The sequence below is a fragment of the Lagopus muta genome, chromosome 1, assembly GCF_023343835.1.
Source record: "Lagopus muta isolate bLagMut1 chromosome 1, bLagMut1 primary, whole genome shotgun sequence".
NCBI lineage: Eukaryota > Metazoa > Chordata > Aves > Galliformes > Phasianidae > Lagopus > Lagopus muta.
This window is the reverse complement of record NC_064433.1, coordinates 22,195,262-22,208,520: the sequence shown is the minus strand read 5'-3', so window position 1 is coordinate 22,208,520 and position 13,259 is coordinate 22,195,262. Positions and strand designations below refer to the sequence as shown.

At 38.9% G+C, this 13,259-nt stretch overlaps 1 protein-coding gene across 10 annotated transcripts in view; it reads right to left on the bottom strand.

Moving 5' to 3' along the window:
- Nucleotides 1-13,259, bottom strand: part of CADPS2 (calcium dependent secretion activator 2) — a 303,802-nt gene that overhangs the window by 180,587 nt on the left and 109,956 nt on the right. For all 10 annotated transcript variants that reach the window (XM_048934391.1, XM_048934396.1, XM_048934392.1 and 7 more), the window contains exon 4: nucleotides 2,782-2,862. In XM_048934391.1, coding sequence (XP_048790348.1) covers nucleotides 2,782-2,862 — 81 coding nt within the window. The remainder of the gene's footprint in view (nucleotides 1-2,781; nucleotides 2,863-13,259) is intronic.

The window sequence follows — 13,259 nt, the reverse complement described above, 5'->3', positions numbered from 1 at the left end:
ATGAATCACCCCACACCTTTAATTTTCTTTTGGAAGAGAGTGAAATTGTAACAAATGGCTATAGCACATAATATTTATACTAATTTAGAGACCAAAGAAGAATAGCATGTGATTTTTGGTTGTTACCTGTCTCTCTCTCTCTGGTCCTTTGTTGGAGTGTATGAGAAATATATCCTGAAATAAAAACCTTGCAATGGACACAAAAACGTTATTGGTCTGTCTGTATTTGGACAGAGCGCTAACATGGATTTTCAGCATGCAGTTCTCAGGCAGAAAAGACACTGGATAACCTCTGCATAGAATCACGTAAAAGTTTGTCTTAGAAAAGAATTCCACTAGTTACAAAAGGTAGAAAATCCCATTGCATCGTACATACTTTGATTTCAAGTAAATTAAATTTAATCATGTGAAGAAACAGCCAGACAAATTGATGCATAGATTTCCTGTTGATTTTATGCTACTGAGAATCAATGCTGTTTCTGAGGTTTTCACATCTTTTAGGTAGGTTGAATGATCTTTTCTGCTAAAATAAAGTTATGGCATATAATTAACAACTTGTATCTTAAAATCAGTAAGTAATCTTGTACAGGAACCATGAACAAGACCTTAATAAAAGAGAAAACTGCATGCAGAAATTTTCCTTTAGCTGTGCTGCTCTTCTGAAACTGCAGTATAATAATTCTCTTCCAAGCAGGTAATCACTGAAAACCATTTTTTCACCAATAGAAACGCTAGAATACATAATCAAGTATCAATTGTTTATTATTATTATTATTATTTTGCCTCATTTTTGAGAAAGGTCATAGATGTTTTGCAGCACTTGACTGCTTAGGTTTAGGTGATCTTATTAATTCTTACTGCTGCTAGAATTAGGATCAAGCAGCTACAACCAACTCTGAGTCTCCTGCAAAAAATTATTTATATATATATATATATACACACATACATACAGTTTAAGTAATTTTTAAAAAGATATGTGATAATTCTGACTTGGATATACCATGTAAGAATGGAGTTCCTTATTCTGTGCAAAATTGTGCAATTGGCATTGTAGAAACCATGAGAATTTTCAAAACAAAATCTTTCCATAAAGAAAACCACTGATTGAAAGCCACTGGTATGCAGTCTGTGTACGTACGTTAGCTAGGATATGAAAATGTATATGGTTTAAATCATGCTCATAATTTTCATATGTATTAAAATTATTTCAATTCTTTTATGCTTTTTAATTTCAAAGGAAGTTTATGTCTCCAGATTCTTATTTATGAAATTTATCGACCTAAATAACCATTTATTTTTCATTTCAAATAAACAAGCAAACCTTAGCTCGGAAAGCAAATGGTATCCTGGGCTCCATCAGAACAGGGGTGGCCAGCAGGGACAGGGAGGTGATTGTCCCCCTCTACTCTGCTCCATCTGGAGCACTGCATCCAGATCTGGAGCCCCCAGTACAAGAAAGACAGGGAGCTGCTGGAGAGAGTCCAGAGGAGAGCCACAAAGATAGTCAGGGGACTGGAGCACCTCCCCTATGAGGACAGGCTGAGGGAGCTGGGCTTATTCAGCCTGGAGAAGAGAAGGCTGTGGGGTGACCTCATTGCAGCCTTTCAATACCTAAAGGGAGCCTACAAACAGGAGGGGAATCAAGAGTGGATAACAGCAGGACAAGGGGAAATGGTTTGAAGTTGAGGGAGGAAAGATTTAGGTTGGATGTCAGGGAAGTTCTTTACAGAGAGAGTGGTGAGGTGCTGGAACAGGCTGCCCAGAGAGGCTGTGGATGCCCCGTCCCTGGAGGTGTTCAAGGCCAGGTTGGATGGGGCCCTGGGCAGCCTGGTCTGGTATTAAATGGGAAGGCTGGTGGCCCTGCCTGTGACAGGGGGGTTGGAGATCCTTGATATCCCTTCCAGCCTGGGCCATTCTTTGATTCTGTGATTCTGTGAAGGCTTTAAAATTGTACTGTGTAAATACAATATACTGTTTTCTGCACATACATGCGATAACACACAATATTTTTTTACTGTTGGAGCTACAGGCAAAAAGGACACAGAACAAACACAGCATTAGCAGACATCTTTGATTATAATCCAGGGCTTCACAGAAGACTGAAGAGAACTGAAATTGGTAGTCTTTCCTTGAAAAAGCCTCTAATAGGATATGGCCAGGGACAGTAACAATCCTACCTGTGATATTTAAGATAGAAGGGCATAATCTTGCTCATGGAAACAAAATACAAGCTATATGACAGAAAAAAACAATTTTGGCTTTCTAAAACTTACAATAATTTATAAATTACCCTATTATCACTAATTTGACCTACAAGCTTCACTCATAGTTTTGCTACTTCCACTGCATTCCAAACTTTGACTTCCACTGGAAATGTAAACTATAATTTATATGCTTAAAATTATATTACATACAGCATGTAGTAAGACATAAACATGTTTATACCCTCAGGGTTGCACAATGCATTTTGTATATAAAATATAATCTAGCTCAGTTACAAAATACATACTCCCAAAAGTGCAGATAATATACCCTTTCTTTCACCCCTGGCCTTGCTAATGAAGGAATGGAAGGATTACACAGAATACAACCTTTGAAAACAACATTTACTTCCTCCCTACCCCTACTGACATACATTCTCCACAGAAGAAAGAAATGCATCTGCCAGGCATTCTGGTCAACTTCAGAATGAGAAACTGGAAACACAAACTATGTATCAGCCCACTCACATCACCATCTCACATGAAGGTATGTTTCTGGTATCCAAAAGCAGATGCTTACCCTTGCCATTTGTTCGGCCAGTTGCAGACGTCCATCTAGTTCACGTCTGATCTGGGCTGCTTGCTCATCTGCATTATCCAGCTTAGATGTGGAAGAAAAATAAATGGCATTAACTGTAAGATACGTGCACTTTGTAGTGAGTAATGTAGTTAAAAACAAAACAGAAATTATTTGCATATTTTGTGTCTTAAAATCAGTGAAACACTAAGCAAATATATGGCTTTGAGTCTTATGAAGATGAAGAAAATATAACAGGCACCCACTATCCACAGCAGTCCTGGACTCTGAAGGGCAGTTAGTATTCCCTTGACTTTTATATATGTAAGCTGAGCAGAAGGAGCTTTCCTTGTGAAAACAGCAGTTGACAACATTTCTTCATGAAGCAGAAAATTGGACTGACAGAACAGCTTAGAAAATTTGGAAGGAAAATCACTCTTTGGTGCCATGAAATCCTCTGGAATCAGGTGTAGGGAAAGAAAACTGCCACTATAACTTCTAAGAATATTATTTCATTCACAGAACTCTATAATACTGGGCAACTGCCCAGATCAAGGCATAGCCAGTTTTTGTCAATTTTATTAGATGGAGGAAATAGTCATGACTGAATCTCTGGCATAAGTCAGGAACGTAAAGCAGAAAGACACATCTCTTCCCCACAACAGAATCACTGGTCACAACAGAAAAGAGCTTTCCAAATCATTTTTCACCAGTTTAATTGCCAGGTGTTGGTGAAGTGTGGCTTCACCTCAATGGATTGGTCTGCACAGCTGAGCTGGCTGAGAGGCAGAAGCATCCGCAAAATAAAAGGCAAAACTTGCCCTTTTACTGAACACGTGCCTACCATAGACAAAGTCAGATTTCTAGCAGGGGCTCTCTCCTTCTAGGGCTATTTGCAGGCACCATGTCAGTGCTGATACATCCCAGCACATTTAGCATGCATCTAAGATCTAAGGATATCACTTGCTCTTCTCTGAAAAACAATCTTAAATTGATTAGTGAAGGAAACTGGCAAAAACTGGTTCACTAATTAAATAAGAACTTCACCTAGCGAACTCGCAATGAATTTCCTAAATGATTCATTCCATTAAACTAAGCTTTTTAAAATAAGACCACTATTTAATGCACCAGGCCAAATACATAATGCCATTTTTTTTGCAACTCTCCTCTGCTAAATTCAGTAGATCTCAGAACCAAGGCCTTGTTGAAAATTAAGTACTTTCTTTCAAAAAGTAAATTAGAAATTTGATTACATTTAAGTAATCAAAAACACACTATCACCTAAAGGTTCCTTGCAGCATTATGTAGAATGATTATCTGGATCCATTTAGCAATAGAATAAAATGTTTTCCACTGCTAAGATGGAAGCAAAGAAGTGCAATCTGTCATCTGAGCAATCTGGCATCTCACAAGACCCTTACTTGTTTTTAAAATTCAGCCTTCCTGAAATGTTTATACTTTTGAGTAATGTTTTGTTTGTTTATGTGTGTAATGACATTTTGCAAGGAATGGTTAAGCTGGAAAGGTAAAAAACTGAACACTGCCTTACTTATACAAAGAATCAAATAAGAACGAAGTGACAATGAGAAAAACGGGACCATTTTTTCACACCCCAGGCAAGATTATTTTACTTGATTTTATCCTAAAATTTCTGTAATTCTTCATTTGCGATCAAACCCAAACCCAAGACGTGTGTAGAATACACAGCTATGACAAATACAAATAATTCTCACACTGTGAATAAAACCTAGAAAGCATATGATTAGATAGAAATGAATATGAACATAACGCTGCAGAATAGCAATTCTCATTATCACAACTTTATTATTTTCTTTAAAAAGTCACTAGCTGGTAAACCCTTAAAATTCAAGTATAAGTTTAAAGAAACAAGAATAAGCTGCATGAATGTGGTATCAGTGCTTCTCATCTTTCCTGAAGGAAATTAAAAAAAAAAAAAAGTAATTCAACTGACTTCTGGTCATTTTGTATGGCAATCATATTAGAATGACCTGCTTTCTAAGCTACTTGTCATAACTAGTTTGAATGGAATTATCCATTGCACAGATTGATCAGCTATAATGCTGAAGACTCAGGAGGGCAGGGATGCCAAAAGTGCAAAAGAAATTACAGTCTTAGACTATTTCAGAAGAGCTACATGTAAACTCCATTTAATAAGAACACTTCAGCTTTCTACAATGGTAGTAATTATTCACTAGCTATCAACTGCATTTACAATAGAGATACTTGTCACGTTCCTTCTTCTTCACTTAACCAACTAATCACTATCCTAGCACTAGGGAACCTCACTACAGCAGTGTCTACAGACCTCAGAGACTTGCTTTCAGTGTAAAATATGTTTCAATTCCTGACTGGGTAAACCAACATTTTCCCATATTGCCATGTATCTAGCTGCTTAAACTTAAAGGCAGAAACTGAGTCACATTTGGAGGACTATTTAATTCAATAGAAAAATTCCTAATTGAGCAGTAGTATGAATAAGATGGCTGTGTCATTTGCACCTTTCCTCTTTGCAAAGATTTTTGGGATCTTAAAAGTTTCCTCAGACAATTTTGTAGTTATAAGTGACAATGCTTGCATGGATAATAAGCTACTTTTTATTAAAAAATAAAGTGATAGCTCATCATCTGGCTTATTTTTCCCAATGGTGTTATATAAAAACAGCTTTCTAAAATAAACCTGCCAGTCAGACATCAAACTATTCACTTGAAAATATTTTTATTCCTTAATGCTTGAAGTCACCTTTTTATTTTTCTCCTACTTTCTCACTCTGAAAAGGGCAAACATTTCTATTACAAACTTTTTTATTGTCAGAGATGGGGTGGTAACATTCCTCAAGTTCCCCAACAATTCTTATTAGAGTATATTTTCACTTGCTTATAACAGTGTCAACTTCTAAGTGACAGACTGATGTTTTCCACTCTGAATTTCTGCTTTAATAACTTCAACCAAAATGACTCTGTTGCTTCTGAAAAGGAGACCAGAAAAGATTTCAGTTCTATCCTCACTATATCCTCAATAAGGAAAATAGTGACCATCTTGTCAAAGAACTCTAGCACCATCTTGTTTTCAAGCAGGGATCTGAAATTCAGCAGCATCCCATCTGAGAAAATCAGCCCAACTCAAGCCAAGTTGTGAACCTCTGAGAAAGGAAGTTTGGAGCAGTTGGGCTGCAAGCAGCTGCTGCCAGAGAATAAGTCAGATCCAGCAGTCAGGCTCATCCCCAGGCTGTGCTGCGTCTCTAGAATATGCGTGAGGTCTACGCTCCTCAAATGACTATTTGCTTATTTAAAGAAGACTGAAAATTCATTAGTGTTACAAATCACTATTCTGATCAATTCAGCATATCCCACCCAACAAACTGGTGTGCCTGCCAAGCACAGAACAAAAACACATCCGAATGAATTAATGTTGACGTATCTTAACAGGTTGGAAGAGATGACGTACTTTGAGATTTCTACTTAAATTGTGTGTGTGTGTGTTACTTAAAAGGCTTTAACATGTCTGTGTATTTTGATGAAAAAGAAGAGTGGTACACTAGAAAAATGTGCAAATAACACAAAGCAAAAGAGGTAACAACACTGCCAGGAGGTGCTACGCTAAATCCCATCACATTCCTTTGCCTTACCCTTCCTGTGAGGAAAGACAGATCCTCTTTACCCAGGAGAGAACCATCTGAGTGCAGATGAGTGCTGACCTGCTGGGAGTTACTTGTTCTGTGTGTTCCTAAGCATTCAAACCAACGTGTAGCTGCTCCAAGTGACTACTTCATCAATGATCAGTTAGCTTCCTACAGCTTTCTAATCTGCAGTAACATCAACATGAAATTGCATTTACATGCACACAGCGATACAAATTTATCTACATTTATTGACTAAACTGACAGTACAGATATCGTAGGACTTGCTCGTATTTCTGCAACGCAGAGCCCAAAGCCCTCAGCTCTGCTCTGTGAGGTCTGCAATGATCATTTTTTCTGTTGAGAGCATCATTTGGCTGCACCCACATGCAGCCTGGCACGGGGCCTTGCTGAGCTGATGGGTGATTTGTGGCAGCCTCCAGGAGGCAGCCTGCAGTCTCCCTACCACTGCTGTGAGCCAGCGCAGGCTGCAACCATCAACACGAACCAAATGGAACAGAGGACATGACGTGATGAAAAAAGAATTGATTTCTGTAAGTAACTAATGGCATCCAACAGCATGGCTGGAAGAGTAAGGGAAGGCCAGGAGAGTTCGGGTGTTGAACTTCGGTTGTCAATCACGTGAGCAAGCAGCAGGTGTGTAAATACTTGCATGTAAATACTTGCGTTTTTCAGACTGCTCTCCTTCATGTTTTTTATCTCTAAAAGAAGGAGTTTTGCTTCAGACAGTCCTGTCGCCCCAGAGGCCTGCAGGGTTTCCTCACATCCTTATCATTATGTGTACCAACAGGCTTTACAGGAACAGGCTCAGAATGCATTCTGTCCCTGTAATGCTCTGCCACATTAAGGTGCTACTGTGCACTGAACACAAAAACCTGTAGAGATTCCTGAAGTTTACCAGGTTCCTGAAACAAGATCAGAAGCTAAATATGCAGAAAAAGGATCAACAACTTCGAAGCAAGGCAGAAAACACAGTGCCCAGCTCCACCTCACAAAAGCAAACACGTTTAGGCATGAATTTAACAGCAATTAACTTGTATAAAACAAAATCATGACAGAAGTAATTCTTTGCACTTCCTATAGAGAGAAAAAATCCTGATTGGATTAAAGGGCAGGATGTGTGAAGCTTTCTCAACGGTTCCTGCTGACGACACCAAGCTGAGTGGTGCGGTTGATACGGTGGAAGGAAGGGATGCCATTCAGAGGGACCTCGACAGGCTGGAGGGCTGGGCTCGGGTGAACCTGATGAGGTTCAACACAGCAAAGTGCAGGGTTTTGCATTTGGGCCGGAAGAACCCCAGGCACCTGTACAGGCTGGGAGGAGTGGTCCTTGAGAGCAGCTCGGCAGAGAAGGACCTGGGGGTCCTGATGGACGAGAGACTGAACATGAGCCAGCAGTGCGCTCTGGCAGCTCGAAAGGCAAATTGGGATCCTGGGCTCCATCAGGAGAGGGGTGGCCAGCAGGGACAGGGAGGTGATTGTCCCTCTCTACTCGGCTCTTGTGAGGCCCCACCTGGAGTACTGTGTCCAGGTGTGGAGCCCTCAGTACAAGAAAGACATTGAGATTTTGGAAAGGGTCCAGAGGAGGGCGACTAAGATGATCAGGGGGCTGGAGCACCTCCCCTATGAGGACAGGCTGAGGGAGTTGGGCTTGTTCAGCCTGGAGAAGAGAAGGCTGCGGGGTGACCTCATTGCAGCCTATCAATACCTGAAGGGAACCTACACCCAGGAGGGGAGTAAACTCTTCAAAAGGGCTGACAACAGCAGGACTAGGGGAAATGGTTTTAAGTTGAAGGAGGGAAGATTTAGGTTGGATGTTAGGGGGAAGTTCTTTACAAGGAGAGTGGTTAGGCCCTGGAACGGGCTGCCCAGGGAGGTTGTGGATGCCCCGTCCTTGGACGTGTTTAAGGCCAGGTTGGACGGGGTCCTGGGCAACCTGATCTGAATGTGTATGTTTGGTGGCCCTGCTAGGCAGGGGGGTTGGAACTACATGATCCTTGGGGTCCCTTCCAACCCGGGTGATTCTGTGATTCTGTGATTCTGTGACCTTTCCACAACCCTGCAGCCTCCTGTTTCACAGGGAGAAAGACAGCCATGACGGGCCAGAAAATGTTGCCAACCCTCCACTTCAGACAAGGCTATGCTGTTTAGCTTCAGTTTTAAAATCTTTTATTTTGTTTGTTCATATGTAATATGGTGGATTAATGAGAAAGATTGCTAAAGTGGTATTTAAAAACTCACGTGTTCTCTGCACCCTGCATCATCTCTACAATATGTCACACAAATGGCTGGTGGCTGATCCTGCCTGTGCATTGGGGAAGTCCTGTGGATTTCCCACAGAGCTCTGCAAAAGAAAAACTTAAACAAATCTGTTCCCTGATCTTCGTCTCTTCACAGCTTGATCCTTTCTCAGCACCCACAAACAGCAAATTTCGAGATGTGACAAACTCAGAGATACACAACATCGATGTGAAACATTCAGTGAAGAATGGTGGAGAGATATAATCTGTTAACTGTTAAAATAAAGGGAAAATAACACCTACTTGAGACATTTTCTGTCTTGTGGAATACTAGTGTACTCATTTTCAGCCAATTCAGAATCAAAAGACTCAGCTGCCATTGAAAGCTTTTCTGCTTTCTCTCTGTCTGCAGCAAGAATACTGGGAAAAGCTTACAAGTCTAACTCCTACAAAGTACCCTAACAACTCCCCACATTCCACCATCAGACCTCGTGCCCTTTCCTCAGAAATTTTGCTTGTAAGTCCTCCACGAGATTCCCTGCCAGACTATTGATCCAGGCCAACCTGGTCACTCACTTTTCCTGCAGTACAGTGCCCTCAGAAAGTTCAAACATCTTTCCATTGGATTTAATATAAATTCCTACTGAGTGCTATCACTTTTCTCAATTTTTTGAGGTGGTGAGGGGAAAGAACAGTTTCACAGTAAAAGAAAATAACGAAGTTAGGCTGGAAGGGGTACAGGTGAATGGAACAAGCAAGTTGCACACTTCACTGCAGTCAATGTCATTAACCATTAGTAATGCGGATAAAGAGTGTGGCCAGTCAACAGCCAAATGCAGTGGTTTCAGCTGGAAAAATAAAGCAAAATAAATTTTGTGACTTATGTCACTTCAAAGTCAATTTTTGTATGTATGATTGATTAAGGTGGCAGAAGATATCATTTATACTGATCATGCTTATTAATTATAATGATTATAAATTGATTTCTAAAAATGGTTTTCATAAAAATACTAAGCCCAAAACAAAACATTAAGATTATAAGCATTAATACAATAGAATTTAAAAATATTATTTGCTTTTTTTTTTTTCAAACTTAAAATTTACTCAATTTTAAAATCTTGCACTTTCTTTTTCTTTTTAATCAGCCATTAAATGTAAAATTTGGCAGTTTGCACAATAAACAAAGCGGAGACTTTGATATGGCATCTCCATACATTCAAGCTTTGAAAACATAAGCAGACCTAATGTGAAGAGTGAATCCGTTCTGAGAGTTTCAGCACAGGCTGAAAAGTGGACTCTTACTGTGAGATTTTAGATTATTCAGGGATTACCAACACCCAGAACCCTAGAAGAACCTTCAATGAAACTGCAGACAGGAACAGAAGAGCATACACAGTGTTTAAGCCAATCACAGTATGTAAAGCAAATAGTTTTTAAAGTATTTTAAGACTAACTTACATGCTTTACACTTCTCCTCTATGCACCGCCATCAGTACTCTGTATAGAGTGCCAAAATGAAACTGTTTTTTTTTTTCCATTTTATTTTAAATCATTACATTGACATTAAAATCAGTATTCTGCTAACTGCAACTCCAGGATTTGAAAGATCTCTTTCTCCAACACATCTTGATATACGGTTTGTAAATAAATCAATAAAATACAATAGTGCACACAAATAATCTTTGCCCTCAGGGATATGGATTGTATCATTTGAAGAAAGTCTGCTAAGCTCTCATATTTAAGCCTCATATAGCAAATCACGTGGTCTCAGTACTGAGTTTGCCACCAGTTTTTCTCCCAGTTTACTATAAAGATAAAAGCTGAAGTATTATTTGGATCACCAAGGCTTAAGCACAAATACTGTTAATCACATAACGTGGGATTTTAGTGAAAAATCCATACTGGCCTAGACACAAATATTTTCAGTATTTATTTAGAGATAAAGGAAAGGAAAATCACAGAGCAGGTCTTTAGGCAATTTTATGTCTTTAGCTGGTATTACCTGCATTGCATTTTCATGATAACAGTTCTCTCTAAGTACTAGAGAGTCTTTGTGTAGCTTTGGAATTATTATATTACCTGCAAATTACCACCACAAGGCTCTGAAAGGGAAAGACTCAATATAAATAAAATTCAAAAAAGGAATGTTTGACATTAAAAAAAATCCAAAAAACAAAAAAAACACAGAATCTTATTTTATTTACTATTTAAATTGTTTTTCATTGCATATCAGCTCTGACACCCTGTCACAAGCTTGTCCATAAATGCCTTTATTCTGATGCTCTTCTGACTCACTCTACAGAATCAAGTAAAGAAATACTGTCTCACTCTCAACATTCTTCATAGTCACAAGCAGCATTTTTTTGGCTTTTTAGCTATTTTTGCACAAAGACCTGTTCATTCTCAGTTCAGCATCCTATGCTAGTTCCCCACCTATGAGGAATATTCATAGTCAGGTTGGGTGGAGCCTTGAGCAATGTGATTTAGGGAGAATTGCTCCAGACATGACATAGAGGTTGGTCTACATGATCCTTGAAACTCCCTTCCAGCCCAAACCACTCTATGATTCTATGATAGCTTCTTTTTCCTGTTTAGCTACACTGGGGCTTATCTGTCAGGCTTTTGTCAATGCAGTTTTGTGAAATGCTTCTGGAGTTTCTTGCAAATAGAATAAAATTAGAGAACCAAAACAGTTTAGTATCATCTGTAAACTTGGCGATTTCCCTTATACTGCCTTTTCGCGGTCATTCATGAATATGTTGAATAAAGACACAACACTTCCTCCTACACAGGTAGAAAGATACAAATCACACTTAAACTCTAAGGAATGGATCAGAAGGAAACCTCCTCCCAAAACTCCTTCTAAATTATCAATACTGCTTCCTAAAAACATTACCTACCATCAGTTTTTGGATACTGACTACAGAACTTTCCATTCTCAATCGAGTGTCATGGCCTGCTGCTGACTCAGCCCACCAGCTGCTGAAGAACAGTGGTTTTAGCCCAATAATTAGCCCATTATTAACAAATACCAAAGCTATATTATGATGACCAGAAATGCATTAGGATTCAGAACAGTGGATCACTGACAGACTACAGGAGAAAAATGTTAGCACAGCTCAAAAGTGTTACTACAAGCAATGGAACTTTCAGCCTTTTGTTCTCTTGGCATCTGGGATGATCATTAGTGTTGGAAAAAATCATTAAGGTCATTAACTGCAACTGATCACGTAAAAAAATAAAACCCAAGTTAGTGGTCAAGATTACAATATTTAACCACCTCTGTTCAACAGGTTGAAAAAGTGAGGAAAGTGTGCTGTCCTGAGAGGGAAAAATGCAGAATAATGGTAGGTTCTTACTATCTGCAGATCTAATCAGCTAAATATTATGTCCCACAGTTAAATGAAAAAGCTTCAGAGTTATCTATTGTATCTATTTTACCATCCAAATAAAGCATTTTTTAATCCTAAGGTAATCAATGAAAATACAGAAAAGTTTCCAGGGTGTCATTATAATCACTTATGCAGTTATCTACATGCCAACCATAAGTGCTGTGGAGGTCCTATCTGCACCATTAATCTCCGGTGAGTAAGAAGGTGATCAAAGAAATGGGTGTTCTTATTCCACCCTCTCACCTTCCCCCAGACCTCACTGAAATAGATATCCGGTGTCTCCTTCTATAAAAGTTGCTTTCAGTTTCTTGGCTAGGGAATACCCTCCCACAGCCATGGTGAGGAGGTAATGATGGGCTTAAAAGAGCTATGACTCATGTCCCCATCCTCTGAAGAGAAAGCCTTCCACCCTCCTTCTCTCCTACTATCTGTTCAGAGATTACCATAACCAAGACAACTCCCAAATTAGCATGCAAAGCTTGTTAGTCCTTCATGTCCTAGAATACAAAATGGGTTTACAGGATTCTATATTTTTCTAAAGGTACCCAGATCTTGTGTTATCTCAGTAGACCTGGCAAATATCATAATTTGGTTATATTGTGCTGATTTTAATTAATTAAATAAATAAATAAAAAGACTTGCTGCAGAAGGAAGCCCTCTATCCTTTCATTACTTTCCTCACTCTCCGAAAGTATCATGCAGAATGTTTTCTTCCCTTATCAATCACTGCATATTTTTTCATTGGAATGTTGAAAACAAAAGGAAGAGATGCAATTAGGGGAATAACGGTTAATGAGCATCCCATTAAATAAGTAAAAGCACCTTGAATACCACGTCAAACTTTTTTCCTACATAATGATATGTGCCTGACTGAAGTAGATCGAAAACTTAAAATTCAGGCCAACAATTTACAATTAGTGCACCAATTAATCACAGATTTTCAAAAGACAATGCATGATGTTGTTTTCAAAATGCATCATAAGGAAAAAAAATGCTCAGCCATAGAAAAAAAAAAAGTTCTTACTTCAAATAGGCAAGATTTTTCTGTACAGCTGAAAGCCTGCATTTGTATTAAAGTGTACAGCTAGCAATTTGTTCAACAAAAATGATTTAAGACAATTGGTGGATTGTTTTTCCCTGATGGGAAACTGCAATCTGCAACTTTGTCCAAATAGCCTGGGTTTCACAATA